We start from the raw sequence: 24252 nt of genomic DNA on the forward strand, positions 1-24252 counted from the left end.
AGATCAGAATCAAAACAAGACATCATTTTGAGGAGGAGAACAAGAATCAAATGCAGAGTCTAGCAAGGGGAATGAGGACAGCAAGAGGGAATTAAGAATTTGCTGAAGCTGCTCTTGGACAGAAGTTACAAGGAGTGAAGGTTGTGCAAACTAGTACAAAATTCCTGAGTCTGGGATCTGTGACTCCTTATAATTACCTTTTCTGTACAGTTGCCTGTGAAACCTTCTGGCACAGTGTCTCATCACTTTCTAGGTTAATCTGAGGACTACATCATACTGCATCCTGTTACTTACTCTTAGTTCAAAACTTCTGTGTTACAGTTCTAATTTTCTAGCTCTACTAATGATTGCTATCAGTGTTATACTGAGAGAATTTTTATTTTTAAATTTTAATTCTAAATTCTTATCACGTCAAGAGTCAATCATGTTTTAGCAGTTTCTCTCAACTATTAATGTAAACTCAAAAGACATCACTGTAGACTTCTAAAACACCCCACACTTCAGTACACACTGCTTCTAAGCTATAAGTTCTGAATGACTGCGTAAGATGCAAGCAAGCTCAAAATGCTCTGTGCTCTGTATTTGCAGAGTAGAAAATACATACACAAATCACAGCATGCCAGTGGAGTTGGAAGACACTGCTTAAAAATGAAAATGAAAATTCCAGAAGGTCTTTCATTACATTGTTTTGCTAGGTGTTTTTTTTTGTTTTTTTTTTTTTAATATTATTATTGTTTTTGCTTTTTTGGGAGAGAGATTTTTAATATTTTCCTCCAGATTTCTTTCAAACATTCGTACAGATGGACAAGAAAAAGAATTAAAAAAAAAACCAGAAATTAAAAATATTTTTGAATACCAATTCCAAAACAACAAAAATGAAAAAATAGGGTAACAACCACCCAGAAAAGGTCAGCCTACTCTAAAGGGCTCCTCAGTCTTCAGAATCATCACTTCATCAAACCTGTATGAGCTGAAATATTTTCTCCTTCACTAGTGGCAGCTTGTCCTTCATAGACTGGGATGTATCAATAAGAATATAGACATCATCTTCAAACACATTCCCGAAGAGACCTCTGCTTCCTTGTTGAAGCCACTTAATCCTGAGCAAGGAAAAAAGACAACAGAACATGGTATGTAAGATACTGGGAGAACTGTGTATTATCACTGCTGTGCTTTCTATTCCTGTTCCCTATGCACTGTTACCTTTTCATGAGGAATATATTGACTCTGAGGCGCCAATAACCTGCTGCTATGTAATAATGCAAGACAAATTTGTTTTCTAATTTCAGTAGGAATTTGGAGACAAACAGAACACACAACAGACAAAAAAAAAAACAAACAACTTTATATGGACAATTATCCAGTAGTTTGATCTAGCAAATCCCATGAGAAAGTATTTATAACTATTGCCCCTTTAACTTCTCCAGCTTGAACTCAAGAAATCATTTAAGCATATGCTAATACACCTCCCTTTTCAGAAAACCACTTGAGAACCTATTCTGCAAGGAACTCGACCACTTTGAAGAGTCTTAATGTAACACAGATGCCTCAATGCCTTGTTGACCTGAGGCCTTAAACACAGACCTCATTTTACATTTTAAACAGGATTTAAGCACGCCTGCCAGTTAAATGCGTGCAAGCATGCGGTTGTATACAAGAGCACTTCCTCAGTAATGGCTGCAACAGGTCCAAATCTAATTTCCCCTGAGAGTCATAAGCTACTTGACTACTCTGAAACACAGGCATTTTAGCAGATGGAATGTAATGGCCCTGGGAAAAATACTGCTCATCTCCCACAGAGATTTAAAAAAATGGTATCACAGAAACTTAAAGGAACCTATTACATTCATTGCTGACAGGTATAATACCATTTGTCATTTCCCCAAAGTGTTTGATGAAGTCTACCAGGATGTTTGAACAATAACACAAACCATGCTAAACAACAAACCCATAATCTTGGCTTGGATTTCAAAAATGTAAGCACACCAAAGTGCTTAACCTCAGATTTTCTGTTCACAGTATGTTAACATCATCCCAAATATAGCAAGTTGAAGAAAAATTAAAATGGGCAACAAAACCCTGTTTGATCCTGCTAAATATATTCATGCTATTATATTTTGGCAGAGAAGTGGCAGTAACACAAAAGTTCACATCCTGTTTTAATCAGTAAGTCATCTCGTTGTCCTGATATTCTAAACACTCTAAATACTTTTGGATCTCCAGCATCCATTTTGAACATTTTGATCTCTTCTTTATGTAGATATAAAAAGCTAGGAGTTATGTAACATATAATGGAGATACCCACGTTGAAATTAGACAAACTTCCTTGCCAGATAATACAGAAATGGGTCACAGTTCAATTGAACTTCACCTGGGGCATCTTCAGGACAGATCAATCAGACCTGCTAATTGCTTTCTTATTATTTCTATTTATTTATTTATTTGTTTATCTAGTAGCTTTCCTACACAACCTCAGAGTGTATCTTGTACAGCAATCTATGGAGCTAGCTTGGGCACCCAATTCCTGAGTAGAGTTGTTACTTAATAACTAGCTCATGTTCTAGGCTGTTCAAACCTGTCTTCAACATGAAGTTGCAGAAGAGGCATTATTAGTATGGGCACAGGCCAATCTGTGCTACTTGGTGCCAGAGGTATCACAGGGGATTCCTAGGCATGCAGAATGAATGATTCTGGAAGTTCTCTGCCTTGTTCATACCATAAGTTCCATTGCTTTTTCAACTTCCAGTAGCATTTCTACAGTGCACTGACTGACTTTGGTCTTTGTGTCACAGAAAGAAAATAAAAGACACAGCTTATCAATTTTCTTACATGGCTACTAAAAAATCTTACACACAAGTGAATTTTGTGGCTTAATATTGCTACTGGCAGTTTACCAGCTACATCAGTTTATTATGACAGTCAATGTCAAAATTTTAACACCAGTGTAAAATAACACAAAATGTTTATGTGACAGAACACAAACCTTCCTTCCACTTGTCTGAGGGCAGTCCTCATTTTCTCTTCATACTGCTTATACTTTTCTGTAGTAACATATACGTGAACTACAGATCCATCTTTCCAGAAGGTATGTACAAACTTGTCACAGTATTTAGCATGAATTACCTTCCTCTTTGTCTCCTAAAGCCAAGAAAAACAGGTTTCATGTTCCAAGGCACATTTTTTTTGCTGGGTCCTACAATATTTAGTAAACAGACTTCAAAGGTGCATGCTGATTACGAATCAACAAGTGCAGAAATGGACGCAGTAGTGTGGTCACAGAATTTACTTCTAGCACAAGTCAACAGAAACTAGTTTTACTCCAGTAGCTTGCGAGAACAGGAGCTTACTGAACAGTGTGATGGTAAAGCTCAAGAAAAACAAATAGAAAAAGAAAAGAATTCAAATTTATTTAAAGATCCGCAAGCTCTGGAGCAGCTGGTACTGTTTTTTTTTAAGGAAATATGAAGATGATGAACAAACTTTACCCAAGGCATTGCTCAAGCCAGCCGTCGTTCTTCCTTGCAGCTTGTTTGTGGACCAGGAAAAATCATTTTCAAATGGACCTTTGAAACAATTTATGCCCATCTTTGTCTCATTCCACTAATAAACTGACTTTAGCAAGAAAAATAAAACAAACAAACAAAAAAACTCATAACAAGAGATCATACATTTTATCATAAATTCAGACATTCCAAGTTTTAAAACAAAAAATTAACAGTTCACAGGTTGTGAGGGAAAATCAATGCTACTCACAGCATCAGTTTGTGAAGATTCATCCTCTGGTTTAGTTTTGATGCCAACAATTCCATCTGCATGGCGAAATGTACAATCAGCAAGTGCATCATACACTGTGAGCTTCTGAGCTTTCAAGCCGTACTTCTGCAACCACTCCTCAGAAGTCAAAAATGTGTCAAATTTATGCTCTTCTAATGGGTGATCAGCTTCGGTTCCTAACAAAGAAAATTCAAGAAAAAACTGTCACATATAGTAAGTAGGGTACATTTGAGATATGCTGTTTTCAATAGGCGATGATACTGCAGTCAAAACTGTCAAACTCATGGCTTATATCTCCTAAATTCTTTGTTAGGCACCTGAACAGGTGCAATTTTGTACATGACCATCAACACATCGTTTTGAAATCAACAAAAATGATGACGCCACTGATTCAGCAGACTAGGTAATCATTTCTGATTTTCACAGCAAAACTGATTTGAAGAACTTTGAAAAATAATTTAAGTCAATTCTGAGTAAAATACAGAATTAAATAATAATAAAAGCCCAGATATTCTTCACTCTTAAAATACAGAATTATAAACTGTGTAAGAAGATATAAATGTCCCTAAGAATGCCTAGCATATTATCAGCTGTAATTATCAGTTTCCATTTTTTTCCCCAAAAACTGACTGTGCACTGGAATTTTCTGTGTCACCAATTTGCCCAGGGATGATTGTTAGATTAATGGAGGAGAAAAACAAAGAGAACAGTTAACTAGAAGAATTTGGATGTTTGTCAAAAGATGAAGGAAAATACATTTTGTCACATAGACAATTTTCCACACTTGGTCTGCTCAGAAGTTCTCACATCTTCAAGATTTGGAGCAGATATTTTGACTTTGTCAGTCACCTATAGCAGAACGGTGCCCCTCTGCCATCCATATCATCTAAATTTTGTCAAGTTTAAAACTGATATGATCAGCAGAGACCTGTTAAGGTTTGGCAGCTGAATTCCCTGAAGATTACACATTGCTCTGAACTTGTTCCGTTTGCACTGACTGCTCTGGAGCTAGTGGATATTTCTGACTCATCTTTACTACCTACTTTGTTGTTTATAGTATTTGGTTCTTGTCTTTCTTATCAAGCAATTCTTTGCAATAAATCCCTTTATAACTGGCACAGAACTATCAGGAGACAGAGAGCATAGAATATAAATAGCTACAGAATCAACACATAGAAGGAATATTCATATGAAGGTTGACTTAATTGTCGAATGACAAAAACACCATAAAAGATTCAGCATAAGATATCAAACTTCAAGGAGAATCATTCAAGAAGATGAAATAATGGAAGATACAATTGAAAATACAGTTAAGAACATAGACTAACATTGCCATTGTCCTTTTTCAGCAAAGGTCATTTAAAGGCAAATTACACGGTCTCTGGATGTTACCTTGTGTTTCTCCATAATACTGCCTTTTCATAGGCTGAGTATTGTAAGCAACATATCACATGTGTATCGCCTTAATATTTTCTCTGGTTTATATTCTAGTTTACTCTATTATTTATTACTGATATTGAATTAAATAGGATATTTTTTGTTTGACCTGTCATGACTGTTCTCATGCTTACATTTTTCGTGTTGTAGAAATTTTCTAAGGATCACCTAAAGTTTGGGAATTGCACATCTCTGTACACAGGTAATAAGATCATAGAACCATGGAATCATAGAAAGGCTTAGGTTGGAGAGAAATTTAAAGATCCCCTAGCCTACCATGGGCAGAGCTGCCACACACCAGCTCAGGCTGCCCAGGGCCCCATCTTGAATGCATCCAGAGATGGGGCACCTACAGTGTTTCTGGGCAACACATGCCAGCACCTCACCACCCTCCGAGTAAAAAATTTTCTCCTAACATCGAACCTAAATCTTCCCTCTTTTAGTTTAAAGCCATTCCCTCTGTCCTGTCATGGTCAAAGAGTGTGAAAAACCAGTATTTCCCCTGAATATAAGCTTCTTCTAAGCACTGTAAGGCTGCAATGAGGTTTCCCCAGAGCCTTCTCTTCTCCAAGCTAAACAGGCCCAACTCCCTCAACCTGTCTTCACAGGAGAGGTGCTCCATCCCTTTGGTCATCTTTGTGGCCCTCCTCTGGAACTAATTCAGCAGCTCCACACCCCTTTCGTATTGAGGGCCCCAGGTTTGGACACAGTACTCCAGAGCACAAGGGCAGAGTATAGGGGGAAGAGCACTTCCCTCTCCCTGCTGTTTTGATGCAGCCAGGATACTGTTGGCCTTCTGGTCTGCTGACTCACGCGCAGCTTCTCATCTGCAAGGATCCCCAAGTCCTTCTCAATAGGGCTGCTCCCAACAAGTACTTGCCCTCATCAGTAATCACATCCGGGATTGCTTTGACCCAACTACAACACCTTGAATTTAGTCTTATTAAACCTCATTAAATTCTTGTGTGCCTACTTCTCGGGCACATTCACGTTCCTCTGGATGGCAACCCTGCTTCTATTGTATTAACTGTACCACTCATCTTAGTTCCATCAGCAAACTTGCTGAGAGTGAACTCAATCACACTGTTCATACTGTTGAAAAAGATGTTGAAGAACACCAGCCCCAAGACTGGCTTCCACCTAGACGTAGAGCTGTTGACTATCACCCTCTGGCTATGACCATTCAACCAATTCCTTATCCATCTATTAGTCCAGTCTTCAAAACAGTGTCTTTCCAGTGCAGAGAAAGGCCTTATACAAATCCAGGTAGATTATATTAGATGCCCTTCTTTTGTCCACTGACACCATCACTCCATCATAGAAGGCCACCACATTGGTCAGGCGTGATCTGCCCTTGGTGAAACCATGCTGGCTGTCTCAGATCACATCTTCTTCTTTCATGTGCTTTGACATCTCTTCCAGGAGGATCCACTGCATAATCTTCCTGGCTTAGAGGTGAGGCTCACCAGCCTGTAGTTCTCAGGGTCTTCCTTTCTCCCTTTCTCGAACAGGTGAGTGGTATTTTCCTTTTTCCAGTCACTGGGAAAGACACCTGACAGACACAACTTTTCAAATGTGATGGAGAAGAGCTTGGCAATCACCTCAGCCAGCCCCTTCAGAATCCTGGGACACAAGTCATCTGGCCCCATTGACTTGTACGTATTTAGCCTCATGAGGTAATTTTGGACTTGCTCCACTCATAGACTTGGAGGGATTTTGCTCCCCCATCCCTCACAAAGAAGTTCACAGACACCAGAGGTGTGAGAAGCCTGACTGGACATGAAGACAGAGAACTCATCAAACAATTCAGCCTTCTCCACGTCTGAGGAGGCCAGCTCTCCCTTTTTCATTTCAGAGTGGGAAGACGATAAAGGACTCTGCATCACTAGCTTGATAAAATACACCTAAACCAAATAATTAATGAGTGGATGTTATAGTAGGGTGAATTTATTTTTTTTTATACATTAATTTCAGTGATCTAGGCAGTATCAGCATTTACTTTATTTAGATGCAGCTAGTGACAACTATATAGAGATCCTGAGCCTGCAGACAAACAGACATAAACAGATATTAATTTAAACAAAATACTACAGAGATCAGACAGCACCAATGCAGGTGCAAGGGCAGAGCCTGTTCATGTGGAAACATTTGCTTTCTCATTGCTTGTCATTCTTAACACAGCAAGGCCAGCAAGTGTCACAAATGCATTCACACCATTTTAAGAAGAACACAGACGTTTTCCTTCTTTCACATGCTTCATATAAAAAGTCATATCTCAGTTCAGGGAACTAGTGCATTAGCAGGATATTCAGCAGAAAATTTGTCTCTCTTTCTCTTTTTCCTCTCCTGCAGAACACTGCAATCTATAATAAACTGTTCTGCAGCTGAACATTTAAAAAAGGGATCAAGATGACAAAAACAGGAAGAAATGCAGACAAGCAGAGATTGCAGTTATTTAGATCAATGGGCAACAGTCATATTGAACAATGCTGAAGAACTGCCAAAACAAATTACACTTATTTCTTCTAATTCTGTTTATGAAGTGATTATGCATGAAGGTATGTACTGTAAGAACATTAAAGGTGTATAGTCAAACACACAAAAGTAAACACTGAAATTAGGGCTGCCTTTATAGCTTTATTGTGGTCCTTTTGTTCATACACATTATGATAGAAGAGTTTAACTTCATAAGGAAAGCCTTGCAGAAGATGCTATTATCTGTACAAAGAAGTGTACTGTGCCTTCACAGAAGAATTTATGCAGAGTAAGTAAGTCCTGCAGAGTTCTGATGCTGTCAGATGTTCGAACCCAGTTCAGGCAGAGAAAGCTCCCAGATTCTAATCTTCACCATCACAACCTCAGCACACCAAGAGCTCAGGAGACCGATCATCCAGTTGCACAAATTGTTCCTCAATAGTAGTCCAGAGAAAGGTGCCTGACCCCAGCCTCCACCCAGTCCAAGTAAAAGCAATTACACTGCACAAACAATACTGGAGCTACACAGAATCACTGATGAGATGTGATAATCCAGCCTGAACTTTATATCAACTTACTAAAAAATGCCACCAGACATCAAGTAAATATTCTAAAGCCAGGGGCTAATGCAGAAGATGGTAATCGCTGATGGCCACAACTCTGATCCGGACAAACCAGTCACTCAGTTACAGTTCAACACTGAAGCTTTCTAGCCTTTCAGTGTTATAAAATTGCCAGGGAATCATTGAATCATAGAATCACCAAGGCTGGAAAAGACCTCCAAGACTAGTCCAACTGTCCACTTATCAGCAATATTTCACCACTAAACCATGTCCCTTAGTCGTTTCTTGAACATTTCAGGGATGGTGATTCAGCCACCTCCTTGGGCAGTCTGTTATAGTGCCTGACCACTTCAGAGAAGAAATGTTTCTTAACATCCAATCTGAACCTCCCCTAGCACAACTTGAGGGTATTCCCTCTAGTCTTATTGCAGTGTTACCGTTCTGCTCCAGAGCATACTCAGAGCGTCTCCATTTATCAGGGCTGAGTAGTTTCTCCCTTTCAGGGATCTGAAAACTAGCTATGCTTGGTCCCCACTAAGTTTCAGTCAAAACAGAACATATCCAAGGCCAAACATAATGGTGGAAACTATTAGTTTAACAAACAGATGTGAATTTTCTTCTATGTTGCTCAGTGCAACAGTTGTCAGAGCACTCATTCAGAATCAGCTTCAGTCCTCTGACTTTGACTAAGAGAAGTCAAAATTACACTCCTTTCAGCAGTATAAACTAGCTATCAAGCTGGAGGCTACCCACAAAACATCATGGTGGGGTTCTTCCCCAGCACAGTTAACAACAAAAATCAAAGACCAGATCAGGCAGAGAGAGAAAGAGCACACAAACAAAAAAAGGAGCTTCAGTATCTCGAAATCTAGAGAATTTCTGAAGTTAGTCATTGATGAATTTAAAATGACATGTTTTAGCTTTACCAGTTAAAATTTAGCAATTTTTAAGCAGTAGTAAACAGGAGTTAACAATGCAGGGTTTTAAGCAACTCTGTGTTTGGTTGCTAAGTATAAGCACCACCTACATACAGTTACTTCAGAGAAAATTGTCCTCAAACCAACATGTAACCAAAACTATTCATAAATAAAAGAATAAATAAAATAAAATAATAAATAAATAAATAAATAAAATAAAAAGAATAAATAAAAGATCATGAATACAATGGTAACTGTTAAAAAAAAAAAAAACCATAAATGATACCACCTGCAGAATCAGGCTGATGAAATTCAGATAAAATTTTCTGAACTTGTCTCAGCGTACTCCTAGCTTCCTCCAACTCTTTCCAGATCAAAAAGACATCTTCACGAACACCAGCAACTGCAAAAGGAATAACAGATAGAACTTGACATTTTGTACCAATTTCTGCTTTTTATACATCCTATGTTATCATGAAGTCATCCAGGTATTACTGCATCACCTTGTTCACAGGGTTCCACTGAAGTGAGAAGTGCTGTTCTTAGATGGAATTCAAAAATGGGCTCAAAGCTATCAGAACATGAGAGGTGTTTAGCCTGCTAGAATGAACCTACAGAGCTGGCCTCAGACTGTTCCCACAATGGGAGGAAATCCTTTTTAATGTTCTCAAATAATAAGAAGAAAATTCCACAAAGAAATTCACATTTTTCTCTGAACTTCATTGCAAAACCAAGCTCCAAATATTAGATCTAACTTTGAAAATTTAAAGAGAAGACATTTGCAATACCTTCTATCTCCTACAGTATATAAAAACCTTTAAAATTTAATCTCTTTTTTCCATAAGGGTATGTAATATAATTTCGGTAAGATACTTTGATTTTCATCTTAACAATTCTCAACAGAGAGCCATAATTAAATGCTAAAAAACAAACAAACAAACAACAAAGCAGGGGTTGACACAAGATTTTCTTAATCCCAGTAGATTTGCTTCCCTTGATTAAAAGATTAAAGCATGAATTTATTTAGTAGAGTACAATTATTGAAACTGAGTCACCATGTACACCCAAGTAACATATACTAAAAATGTGTTGAGTGTAAACACATTGAGTTGAAATTACAATCTAGGACTATATAGAAAAAACTGTGTAGTGCATTACAGTAAAAAATATATAAAAGGAACTGAATCATGAGCTATCCTAACCACAAATGCAGACCAAAAGCTATTGCAAAGCATAGCCTATTACTGAATGCACATGAAGATGCTGAACAAGGCAAACTTTATCTTAGCATCTAGTGGTTCAGTTAATATTCTCTGGTAGTTCCCTCTATAGAAGATAAGACATGCAAACTTGTGCGTTAAAGTAGGCTACCAGTAGACAAACAAACCTGATCATTTTGTTCTTTGATAAACTTCCCTGAAATAATAATTAGAATGTTCTACTAAATCAGAACTCAATTATAATTGTGAAATGCTTTTAATTTCCAAGAAATATTTTGAAATGTGTTGTTGTACACTGCCATCTCCTGGGACTTTCCTGTACTTCTGTTACAGCAAAGATCAGCATTTCCTACATGACAAAAGCCATGAGTAAAGTAGACCATTGCACAACATAAAAGACAGGAAAAAAATATCCAAGTCTGCTATCCTTAATTTACAAATTCAAAGTATTTAATTTTATGAAGGATTTTAATGTTGCATTTGAAAATACTGAAATCAGGAAGAAATTTTCAACTACCTTTAAAATAGTATTGGTGATTTTATTGTGTTTCTTCATTTCCTCTTAAGCTCATGCTATAGACTACTCAAATTTACAGGACTATTGGAACTGTCTCTGATAAGATACGTGTATTTAGTTTGTATTACATAAGAAAGTATCTTATTCCTTATTAATGCCATGGCCAGCAAAGTAAAACTGTGCACTTTCAAAGCAAATAAATTTAATGGAGCATATTGTACAGGAAAATGCAGGCATTAACAACTGCACACTGCAAACAGCAAGTTGCCTAGAAAACCTTTTATCTGGCAACAACTTTTTGTGGGCTCAGCTAGAAGAGCAGGCTGTAAGCAGTGGCAAGCAAAGCTACTTTCTCTACAAGGGAAGCTCACCTCCACCTCCATGTTTGTTTCCATCTCTACCTGCACCTTTTCCTCCACATCTGAGGAGAAGTGGGAGAGAAAAGCTGTGCCTTTTCAAACAGCCCCAAACCCAACACACAAACACACACACCGCTGGTCACATCCTCCAGCTGTGCCTTTCTCCCCACAGCCTGTCCTTGAAAGAAGCAAGCACAAACCTCTCTTCGACTTACATTCCCTGCACTCACTTTCATTTTCACTTAATGCTCTGCCTTCCCCGGCCTGCACAAAGTGCCAGCTGGCTCGGCTGTCTCCCACCATCACTGCTGAGGTGAAGCATGGCCTGTTGTGCTGAAAGAAGCCCTGCTCCAGAGAATGGAGGCCATGGAAATGAGGAAGAAGATGAGGCAGGAGAGCCTGAGATAAGGGGCTGGGGCACTGTGCTGACTGGTGTGAGCTGAAGCAAAACGGTGCAGCCAAGTGAAAAGTCATGGGCACTTACACATGTACACAGAAACTCAGAACAGTCCTCATTCCATTTCCCACTTATTTCATATCATCAGGTGATATTAAAGCAAGTAGCTTTTCCACACCTACCTCTCAGCAGACAAACTTTTCTGGTTTGATGAGCCACTGTGACCCATTTCATTTCATATTCAAGGTACAAAAAATGCTTAGAAAAAAAGGCCCACGCGAAAAGAAGCCTGTGAAACTTGACAGGGTCTTTGAAATATCAAGGAAATACCAGCACAGATGCAAAACATGAAAAACTGAAGTATTTCTTATTTCTCTGATGATCTGACTGAGGCTGTGGAAGCAAAATCCAGATGTAATTGAGTAAGATATATTGTAAACTTTGCCTGCAAGGGAAGAGCAATTTTTTCACTGCTGGTCCCTTCCTCAGCCTCTATGTGGCAGCAGAAGACAGCAGTGTTCTCCCAAGAACCGGTTGTCAAAAAGCACCTTTGGAAGGGGAAGCCAGCGGGTCCAGAGGAGCACAGGAGGGCAGCTGCCTGAGCACCCAGAGTCAGGCAGCAGGCACCCTGTCCCCATCTTGCCCTTCTTCCCCTGGGCAAATGGACAAAGCAAATGAACTTTGTATCCCGTGTGGTATTGCAGCTATCTGCATCACTCTTTACACATTAGCAAAGAGAGTTGCCAGGCCAAGGTTAGGTTGCTAAGACTGGACAGAGCACGAGTGAGAAAAATGCAGAGGCAATGATCTTTGCTTTGGCTCATTGGTAAAGCAGCTGCTACGCAGTCATTATCCTGGCTTTCTGAAAACTCAGAACTGATCAAGCTCATTTATCTCCACAGACTGGAATGGTGTGCTATTCCAAAAGTCTGGCCATGTCAAAATATGTCTCTTTTCAGATACGTCTCATAACTCAAATCCTGACTTCAGTCCACTGACATTTTCTTTACGCATACAGCTCATCTACTCCACCACGCAGAGAAATACTGCCCAGAAATATACTATTGTTTGCACATCAGAAGCCATTATAAATGTCAGGATCTAGCTCAGAATGCCACTGCTTTTCAAGCCCCTCTATAGCACCTATCTCCTCCCAGTCCAAGCCCATAACACAACTGTGGCCCTTCTCAAGGAGAACCTTCTACACCACAGCTTCCACCATCTCTCTTGTACTCTAGAACTTCAAGCTCCAACTTGAATTCCATCTCCCTTCCACGTACAGTTCTAGCTACACAACAACACTGCTTAATTCTGCAGCTTTCAGCAGATGAAGAAGCTACACAAAGAATGTAGGCAGAAGTGATAACAGGAAAATCAGTGCTGAATAAGGAGATATCACCACATTGGTCCAAGTAAGATTTTATGTAAGAGTATTTCTTCCGCATGAAGTAGGACCGAATCTGCCACTACAAGCACTGCAATTATTTACTGGTTTACACCTGATTTGATCTCTAGCACTCATTCAATGAGTTTAAATATATATATATATATCCTTTTTGGCAGTTTCTTATGCTTCCTTGACTGCTCAAGATGCAAAACAGGAGAGAAGTCAGCTGTTATCTGAAATTTTAAATAGTTCACTTCCGACTTGTTTTGCTTAGGTAGATGAAAAAGAGTGAGCATGAAGATTACCTGTATTTGCAAAGCAGTGTTATTCAGTGGATACCCAGAAAACTACCAGATTTCCTTAAAATGCTTTTTTTTCCAGTCCATAAAACGTAATGATGAGTTTCAATTTCCAGCTGTTGCATTTGCGGTGCAAAAAGAAACGGAATCAGAATACTCTTGTGCCACCCTTTATTTTCCAAGAAACATCACATTTGGAAGATTAGATCTCTGCTTCATTTTCTATTCATTTCCTTGTACAGTTTATGCCACACACCCAAGAACCAGTTTCAGAACACATCAGTGAGTAATCAACAGTTTTATTATTATCATCTTCTACACCCTTGAAAGGAGTCTCTGAAATGCGAGACATCAGGCATGGGCCAGAATAATGTCTCCTATACATTTTCTTTTCTGAAAAGATTTTAGATTCTGCCTATGACTGAAAGGCTCTGATTGGCTGTCAGTGATGTCACAAGTGTGGTTATAATACCCAGTAAATGTAGAAAGCTAATTGTGTTCCTTTTTAATGCGTAAATTCTACACCATAATAGCAATAAGACAAAACAGACAATGCACTTCAAGGAGATTACTGCCCTTTTGAGCGATTAAAGCTATTCAGCTTTCAACTTTAGAAACAGTGATGAGGAAGTAATTCCAGTCATATAGGAGCTCTAGGCCCATCTATTGAAACAGGCTGCTGCCTGGGGGAAGAGGAAGCCAGCTTCCCCCTCACTCTCAAATGGGGTCTGGCAAAGAAGCACTTGGAGCAGACTGAAGGAGATTATTACAGCACTCTGAATTAGTATGAAGTGAGAAGAAGGGTCTGAAGTACACTCTGCTTTTGGCTCCTAAACTTTTTGCTCTCTTAATTTTGCCCCCCCAGTTCCCCCATTATGCTTCTTACACACTGAATAACCACAGTCATGCTGAAGGACAGATTGGTACACAAGAAACAAGATCACAACCCAGAAAATATGGGACATTTAGTCCAAGACTTAAAAAATGGTGAGTCATTAAATTCACTTTATGCCATAGGTTCCCTAGCAGTAAAAAGAGGCTAACAGTAATGCAACACTAATGCCCCTCAGTATAATGGGGATGTGAGCCAGGAGAGAAAAAGAGGTCTTACGCTTGCTGATATTTAAAAAAAAAAAAAAAAATTCAACTGAAAAAGTCTGCTGATAAAGATATCAGACTTGGCATACACAGACTCGCTTCACACCACAAGCTGGTCCAGTCCCACTGAACAGTAAGGCTGACTTTTCCTGGTGAAGTAGCACTGTGACTAAGAACCATGCTGAGAGCTTTCCATCCAGCTCCACTCACAATAAAATGAAGATTCTGCTTCTCCTCTGCTTCTTTCTGTTTCTTCCTCTTAAATTTTTTTCATCTTTTTCCTCTCTCTTTGTTCCTTCTCTCTAGTTTGTACTGTGCTCTCTGCCTGTCTTCATGATAAATTCAAAGCTTGAGAGGAAGAAGTTAACCATATGTGGGTTTAATTCCTTGATATTAGCAATGAACTAGGTCTTACTGATGTGGCCGTTGTATCAGATGCCATTCTTATCTCTTTCATCTCCCTTTCTGCCATTACTTTCTACATTACCACCAGGACATTAACACTGCTGTGTTTATCTTTACCCCTGAAAAAAATGTTCTTGCTTCTAATTCTTTTTTCACTTCTCTTACATTCTCACATGTATATCCTCCATTCTCCTCACTTCTCTCTTTTCCTTTCCCTCTCCTTCCTGCTGACAGCATTTCCATTTTACAAATGGAAATGTTGAAATTTGTTCCCAGCCGGCCCATGCCTACCGAAGATTTATTTTAACACTAAGCAAATTCCTACATTACATTGCTACCTTGAAATTTCACTTAAAAACACAATTTGGATTTAAAATTATCTACCTAGTGGCATTCTCCCTTTCACTTTTCTGGAATTCTGGGCATCTTCTTCACATTTTAGCGCAGGTCCAGTAGCATCTCTATAGTAATTCTTCTCAACAAAAGCATGGAATCTGTAATAGAAAATGGGTTTTCACCAGTCTGTAAACTATGTAAATACTTTCTTAGTTTAAATGTGAATGTCACATATGCAAGATCATAGCAACATACAACTTTGGAATTATTTCCTCATCTGTTCAAGCTAATCAAATGTTCATTTACAACAGTACTATGAATGGTACCAAACTTTTATATACATGTATGTATTTTCTAACGTTTCTTCATGAAGAACATGCTTTCATTTTGGTATCACTTACTCTGAGGCACATTCCTTTTCAATCATCTGGAAATTTGTTTTTAATTAATGCTCCTAACAGCTGAGCAAGCAAATCATTCGAGATATCTGAGAGGATGCTAACACCCTTAAATTAGATTATCCTTGCAGTTCAAAGCCCAACAGGAACATTTATTTCACTATCGACATACAATCAGGAAGTCAAGCAGACTTCATTTACCTTCATTCTCACAACAGAAAAGCTCCCAGAGCAGGAAAAAAGAAGCCTTTCTAAAGCAGAACTACACCAGAATCAGGCTTAAATCAAGAAAAACCCATGAGCTTAACAACTCCCATGAGGAAGCTGACAGCCTTTAAGACAGTTATTGGCAAATGTCCACCAGCAAGATATTTGTGGCCTCTGAACCAAAGCTATGCTATTATTAGTGCAAAAAATAGTGAAGATAATGGGAATCATACTAGGAAAACAATTCCTCAGAGCACCTTCTTGCAACTCTTCTTGCCTCTTTCTCTACCATGCAAGAAACATTCATTTTCCTCTTACAAAGGAGGGAAAAACACTGCCAGAAGAAAATGGAGGATGGTGACCAATAATGTATGTGGTATCATAGAGGTACCACAGTTCATTTAGACACATATCAGAAGAAATATAACAATTTCCCACAGTCTTGACTTTTGGCAGACACTCCACCTCTTGAAAGCTACTTCTAAACACAGACGGCTATAAAAGAGCTCAGCAGCTGCCGTCTTACCAATCGCTCTGCTGTCGTTTGGGAGCTTTCTACTGTTGGAGACCTTCCCACTCTTCACAAACAACAGTGAAACAGAAAGCTACAGCAGTCATTTCACAGCTCTATAACTGCATAGTGACTTCTGTTAAGCAGAAAAACACCTTATCAGCTCCTATTGGCCTCTTGCTGTTTAGCCAGAGTTAGGTGGTGTGGCTCTTTTTGTTTTCTCATTTGCTTTCCTTATTTTGATATCAGAATCAAGATTAAAGTTGTATTATTCCTTCCTAATGAAGGCTGATTCTCGCCGCACAGCTGGTTCCCAAGATAAAGTAGCCAAAAACCATATGGAATATATCAGTTTCCACCAACCACACTGAAAAGCCGGGTGCAGAACTGCAGTTTCACACAACAAGGCCTAATGGATAACACTACTTCAATTTCCTGTTGATCCAGGCACTGCCTATTTAGGACAGGCATTACTTTTCAAGTACATGTCTGCATTACACTTGGTCCAAAAAACTCCACATCCTTTGGTGGTGGCTGTGGGCATTACCAAAGTACAAAGCAATATGATGAAAACTTGATGTTGCCACTCTTTCTCTTAAACAATTTTCAGACTTTCAAAGAGGAGCAGACGACAGATGATTTAGGATGTAACTAAGGATTGGCCCTTCTTCAAGCCAGTGAGCACATATGTGAAGAGAGAAGGTCTGTTTGAGTAGACTCTGTATTTCAGTTATAGCTCTTAGATTATTTCCTTTGTTTATCCAGATCACTTACCAATCTGATTTGTCTCATTTTCCTCGTGAGAAAAAAAGGGATAACATACAGGTATCTTCAGATAGCATTCCTAGCAGCAAAAAACAAGTGCTGAAATCTTATACTGAAATCCTTCTTTGTCATACCTTCCAGAGGCCAAGTGGCTCAGCTCCTTCAGAAAAATAACAGTTTCATCTTCCCTGGCATTAAAAGATACAGTGTTGACTGGACAGGGGCCATCAGAAACCTTTTGGAGGAGTAGCTGCCTTGTGACTGCTGGAATGTCCCCCACCACAAAGTAATAAACAGCTTCAATCTGTCATAAAACAAAACAAACAAACAAACAAAAGATAAGGAATTGGGAAGACTGTTTTACATAGATAGTTGGTATTCATTCAAAGCCCTGTGCTGTGCTGAGCACCAGTATGAAAATCTGGTAGAATCAATACATTGCTTGGCTTATCAAATTTGCAGATTTTCAGTTCTTCTCATTTATGCTAGCAATTCAGATGAAGTCCACAAAAAATTCCTAAAGTGAGAAGAGAACCTGGCCCACAGCTCACAAGCCTGATTCTACCCAGAACAAGCCCCTTCCCACAGAAGTTAACAGAAACCAGAGAGAGAAGGACAACTGTGTTAATAGCCAAGAAAAGGTTCTGTGCTGCTGCATTCCACCTGGGGGGAAGAGGGGGCACTATCCTGATGCCTTTCCAGGCCTGAAAAGCAATATGAACACTAATACCAGACATAATTTCATAGGCAACATGTATTTTGAGGGTTAGGAAAGATGCATCATTCTTTGAATGCTACCACAGGTATTTGCAGATAGTTCATATTTTTTATACTTCTGAGGCAGAGGGAATTGACAGGTTTGTTATGAATACATACACTTATGTTATGAAAACATCATTGCAAGAAGACAGAGAACTTGAAGAAACGTCCTTTGCTTTTTGCTTGCATATTACATTATGATGGATTAGATACTGCCTGCACATGACCATGCAAGAACAATAACTAGTAAATATGCTCCTTGATATTTCACCAACATTTACAACAAAAGTAACCAACACTGTTCAAGACAGTAAGAACTGTGTATCGACTCCACAGCATACCCACAGCACATATCTATTGACAAATAGAGATCAGTAGTCATTTAACAGAAAAACTGCATTCAGGTATGGTAAGGACTATTCTGGCACTGGAAGACATCTCCCCTAAGAAGGAACCTCACAAATTAACACAGTAGCACCTTGGGTTTTCCCAGGTCTCATACAGGTGGCTGGGCATCCCGTGTAGAAGTCAGGGCCCATCCTTAAGGACCACGCTTGCTTGGGAGCAAGCAGGTCTGTTGTCAGCCAGGTATCCTGACATCACCGTTAGACAAATGCTAAGGTTAAAAAAAAAGGATGAACATCTTTCATTAAAGCTTAACGTTAACACAACACCTATCAGCTTTATAAACAGGTGCACAGAATCAAAATAAACCAAGATTTGCACACATCTGTGCTTTGGTTCAGTTCTGGAAGGTTTCCTCTGTGTTTCATCCAGCTAAACAGTCGTCAAAGCACGCATGCAGCTCTTCCAGCTGAGACCCAGGCCTTGGACAACACCCTTGTTCTGGAAATTCCTTTCGATGAAGAGGCTCCTGATCTGGGGAAACATATGCAGATTGCACAACCACTTTTCTTTGAATTCCTTCAGATTCACATCTTCTCCCCCTCCTTCCTAAGGCTGCCAATAATTCATAAACTTGATATTTAATAAGGGTATTAATTTTCACACTTCCTTCAAGTGCCTGCCTCTGCAGCTTCTAAAATGCTGAAGTTTGCTGGGAATAGCTGATGCAGAACCAGCTCTTCAAGAAAGTAAACAAAATTTCTAACCACAGACAATTCACTCCACTTACCACAAACCCAGCAATATCATACCATGAAGTAAGTATTCCTTACAGAACAGTGGGGAAAGGTTCAAGCCTTTCCATTTATTCCTCCATATTTTGAAATCAATAATTTATGCAGCAATCCATACAAACAAATGAACTCCATAAAGGAACAGGAAGGAGAACACAGTGCTCCTCACAACCTTTACCTGGGAGGGGAGGTACATTTTGCACACTTTGCAGAGTGGCACCTGTGTAGAACTGCAAGTTAGAGGCCATGGATGCATTTGCAGCAAGTATCCTGGGCTCCATCAGAAGGGGGGTGGCCAGCAGGGACAGGGAGGTGATTGTCCCCCTCTACTCTGCTCTTGTGAGGTCACATCTAGAGTACTGTGTCCAGGTCTGGAGCCCCCAGTCAGGGAGCTGTTGGAGAGGGTGCAGAGGAGGGCTACAAAGATAATCAGGGGACTGGAGCACCTCCCCTATGAGGAGAGGCTGAGAGAGCTGGGCTTGTTCAGCCTAGAGAAAAGGAGGCTGCAGGGTGACCTCATTGCAGCCTTTCAGTACCCAAAGAGAGCCTACAAACAGGAGGGGAATCAACTCTTGGAAAGGGTAGATGACAGCAGGACAAGGGGAAATGGTTTTAAGTTGGGGGAGGGAAGATTTAGTTTGGATGTCAGGGGGAAGTTCCTTCCAGAGAAAGGGAAGTTGGTGGCCCTGCATGTGGCAGGGGGGTTGGAGATTCATGATCCTTGATATCCCTTCCAACTCTGGCCATTCTGTGATTCTGTGACTGCAGCCTTACAGCGTGGTGATCTTGAGCCTGGCACTGGCAGGTCATGAGAAAAGGAAATCTAGGGACTTGCCACACATGGAAGAAAAACTCAACCTAACGGAATGACAGGAAGAGCCAAGTCTAGGGAAAAAGGAGCTATTGTTTTGGAGCAGTTTCTGTTGACGGAAGCAGTTCAGAGAAATGAGTCATTTATGACTGTTCAGTGAGTACACAGGTCTTGCCTAGGTCTGAGAGGGGTCTCCTCCAGCTAGCAGTATGGCCTGCGCTCAAACCGAACTGTCAGTTATAAATGATAATGACTGTATTTAGGAATAATTAAAGTCTGTCTTACATGGATCACCTGCCAAAACAGGCTCCCTCAGATTACCCATTAGCCCACCAAAGTCTAGAAAAAATAATAGATGCCTCATTGTTGGAAGAATTTTAATTTCTGTTTATCTGCATGCAGACTCAGGTCCAATAAGCCTTTTCTTCATCCAGACAGTACTTAAATCCAAATATCATCTTTTTCTTTCACCAGAAAATTTGTAATACACTGCAAATTGAAAATGTTAGCATAATTTATGAAGGGGACATTTTAAAAAGCAGTTATAAAATTGTCACTGTTGTACAATTTGCTCCTCACCCACTTCCTTTCTACTATCTTTTTCAGAACATCAAAGTTCATCCAGCTGAGAAGGAAACTGAAGCCGAATCTACCTTCTCTTTCAAACAGTGTCTCACAATGAAATTTACAAGAGAGTTAAGACTGGGTCTGCACACAGGCATGGACTCTAATGGCAGCAAAAACTAGTGATTCTAACCCATGTGATTTTCCATTGAATCTGGGTGCCAGGAACTGAATTTATACTGGAAGCCAATTTCATAAAATCTTTCTTTAAGAGTACAATTTTTAACTGACTAGCTCAAATGATAGCACACATCTTTTATGTTTTGTCACTTCTGCTATAAATGAATAATGTAGCATGGTACTTTGAAAAATAGTCAGAATTTTTAGTAACAATATCTGCATATGCTTTGTCTTTTTGCCCTGAAATAATTTACAGCTGTAACCTGGGCGACGAAAAAAATATTTCAAGACTCTTGCTGTCTACAAATGCATAAAGAAATCTCTGTACTTAGTATTTTGGATTTTAAGTGCAGGGTTTTTTTTCAAAAGCATTTTGGTTACATTACAAAATAAAAATGCTTTTCTTGTCTTCAATAATGTTGATACTAGGAATATTTTCATGAACTTGAAACCCTGAAAAACATATATGGCAAAGGAAGTGGAAGTCAGGATATTTACTCTTTCCTTTAATGACTGTATAACTCTCCTATGTGCAGCAAAAAAAGAAAATACAAGATTTTGCCTTCAGAATACAATAAATTTACATAAGCAAGCCATAAGTAAATGCTGTATGCAGTTATTGTCAAGAAAAAACCTTCCAAATCCTCCCATTAATATTTATGTTTCACATTTCATTGGGGCAAATCACAGTAGCCAGTTTGGCACTGAACACTCTTGGATTAACTTGAGGCTTCTGAAAAGATGTATTTGCTTACCGTCTCATCACTCATGGCTTCCACCAGGGCTCCAGCAGAGGTGGTACTGTTGGCAGCTGTTGTGTGGTCCAGCTTCCAGAGCCACTTAACAGCAGATTTTACAGTATATTCAGACACAGGAGCAGATTTCTCTTGCCACTTCATAAGATCCTCAGCAGCCCTGCAAAGTGACATTAACTATAAATCAAAAGTAGTGAGAAAAATACTGACAAAGCAAAATGGTGGAGTTCTTCCACTGTTAGTATTCTTATAGATTGTTAAGTAATAATAACAATAAACCACATATATTAAATCTAGACTTGCAATAAAAGTAGAGGTAAAATGAAACTCCTAGGTATAGAAATGACTATGTTTTAAGCCAGTTGTTGAAAGCACATCCAAGACAGCTACAGTGCTTTACAGCTCCTGATTCCCATTTGTCCTTTTGCTTATTTATCATATATCTATTATAAAAGCACAATTTTTAAAAAATAGGTGTACAAAAAATAATCTGGTTTCTCTTTCCAAGACTTGCTGCATGGCCTTCATATCAGATCATTTTAACCTACTTCTGCTTTTTTGGAAAGAGCTGATCTTTATTTGCCCATCAAAGTAAGATTTGTGAAGCAATGCTCTTCAGTATTTGATTGGTCAAAGGCCTTTTGTCTATTGGCATTACAGAGGTGCAAAGCATATATATGCATGTATACCTGTGTATGTACATATGAAAAGACAAAAGATAAATCTAAAAAATAACAGGTTCCAGTAAAATAAGCTGAATGTCACAGGATCTGAGACATTCAGCCAAGGACCGTTCTGAATAATTCCTTGCAAATCTAAAAGAGAAGTAGTCCAGTTTCTCAGATTCTTTTAAAGCAGTAATTTGTGAGCTATATTGTCCTTTGTCTCCCTGCAACAAAAAGAAAAATCAATGAACACATTTATTGTGCCTCAATTTTGCCTTAGCTTAGCACAAATCATCTTTGAAGAAAATATTTTATGCGTTTCTTGAAATCTAGGAAAATCATCCCCTGTTTTTTAAATGGACTGTATCATAAGGTAGACAATTAAGATAGGGAAACACAAACAAATCTGTAGGGTAAAGCGTGCATAAAACAACATTCAGAATCGTAGTGTGGTTGAAAGCAATCTTTATGGAACCTATTCCAAATTTGTATGGCCCAGTTTGTGCATCATTTTTTCACAGTCACCAAATTCCATTCATATATACAAGCCCAAGCTTATGACTTCAAACGCTTATATAAAAATGAGGATTTGTGCAAAGATGCATAAATTTGAATAGCCGCTTCGATTCTTCTATTTGTAACTAGACCCAGATTCATTTACTCAGGTTAAGGAACAAGCTTTTGTCTTTTGTTATGGAAATCTAGCATTGTTTCCTAGTCCTACTACTTATTTCTGTGACCATGGAAATCTATAGAAATACAAATGACTATGCCTGTGCCTATGGTACGTGGGGGAGTGTATATTCAGCTGTAAGGCAGAAAACTGTACTGCCTGAAGACACAAAAATACCCAGGCAGTCAGCTGGGACCTCACTGTTTCTTTAATACTTAGATGCATTATTGAAGCACACTACTGCGGTTGCAAAGCACCCCTTGTCTTTCTGGTTTTGTACATGTGCTACGTTTGTGGAAGGCTTGTATCACCATTTGGTTTCTGTTAGCCTTTATCCTCTCCTCAGGGTAACAATGTTTTTTTGTTAAATGGAAGCAGCAAACTCAGCATTCCTCTGGGTTAAACTCGGTGGAAAATCTATACGTATTGCCATGACACAAATCACATTATCCAAACACACATCTGTATGATATAAGACTCTTGTTCTCCAACAAAAGGCAGACACGGACTCCTTTCTGCTTACCGAATGAGGTTAAATTTGGCAATCTGTGTCACTTGTTCCACAAGAACCATAGAAAGTGCATCACAGCATAGATCAAATTCGGTTGGAGCTGCAGTGCCAAAATCCAAAACGATGACAATGTGCTGTTCTTGAATCACTCCAAATATCAGCCGGCTTTCACTGGTTAACCATTCCATTCGCTGCTGATACAGCTCAATAGCTCCCATTAGACATTCCACAAAACGAAGAATCAGTTCTTTTTTGGCTGTCAGCTTTATTTAAATAAGGGAGAGAGAGGAACTGAACATTAAAACAACACAAATGAAGCCCCAAGCTTAGCACAGCTGCAGTAACCGGTTTGCAAGTGCCAGATATGCCGGCCAAGGTAGCAGTGAAAACAACCCATTTTTCTCCCGCTATTTCAGAAGCAAATACTTGACAAACGTATCTAAGCCATAACAGAAAAGACGCTGCATTTCGTCCTAATTGCCTTTCATAATCTTTTTATACAAGCATGGGACACTGCCAATGGGTTGTCTGCCTTGTCTGTCTCAAGACCGGAGCAATTAGAGTGAGCTGAACAGGGGAGAGGATGGAGAAAGGGCTGCAGAACAGATGGATGAACAAACAGGAACACAGACACTTTGTACCTTCTTAGACCAGATTTTTGACTGGCTCTTAAAACGCCGCACAGCCGTACAAGGGGGTGAACAGTTTGGTGCTGGGGCACTTCAATCTCCACCTTGTCTTTAGCATTTGAAAGGAAATGTAAAAGGCTTCCTATTTGTGCTATTATTTCACTAACAATGCCCAACACTACAGCTTAACTATTTAAGGGAAGGGGCTTAGGCAAATGCAGTCAAAAGTTCTCTCTCATAATAAGAAAAACGTAGATTGAGCACAAAAAAAAAAAAAAAAAAAAAAAAAAACCCACCAAGAAACCTTCTGTATGCACGTATTTATGAATGCTCGCTGTGCAAAAAGATCTGCTGGCTTAAAAACTCACTGCAGGTTCCAGTAAGGATGCATCCTCAATATCTCTGACCCATTTAAGCTAATTTACCTACCACCTTCTATCTTCAACTTCCCAGGACGAGTTCAAAACCTTGGAGCTACAAATGTTTGAAAACAAGAATATT

General features: G+C 39.2%; 1 protein-coding gene across 1 annotated transcript in view; it reads right to left on the reverse strand.

Annotated features, from left to right (window-relative positions):
* The window catches only part of VWA3B (von Willebrand factor A domain containing 3B), a 68603-nt gene that overhangs the window by 36771 nt on the left and 7580 nt on the right, over positions 1-24252 (reverse strand). The window contains exons 5-12 of the mRNA XM_048962125.1: positions 23135-23385; positions 21274-21433; positions 17200-17369; positions 15233-15342; positions 9456-9569; positions 3754-3950; positions 2984-3138; positions 962-1100 (exon numbers count right to left, since the gene is read on the reverse strand). Coding sequence (XP_048818082.1) covers positions 962-1100; positions 2984-3138; positions 3754-3950; positions 9456-9569; positions 15233-15342; positions 17200-17369; positions 21274-21433; positions 23135-23385 — 1296 coding nt within the window. The remainder of the gene's footprint in view (positions 1-961; positions 1101-2983; positions 3139-3753; positions 3951-9455; positions 9570-15232; positions 15343-17199; positions 17370-21273; positions 21434-23134; positions 23386-24252) is intronic.

This window comes from Lagopus muta, chromosome 1 (genome assembly GCF_023343835.1).
Source record: "Lagopus muta isolate bLagMut1 chromosome 1, bLagMut1 primary, whole genome shotgun sequence".
Classification (NCBI taxonomy): Eukaryota; Metazoa; Chordata; class Aves; order Galliformes; family Phasianidae; genus Lagopus; species Lagopus muta.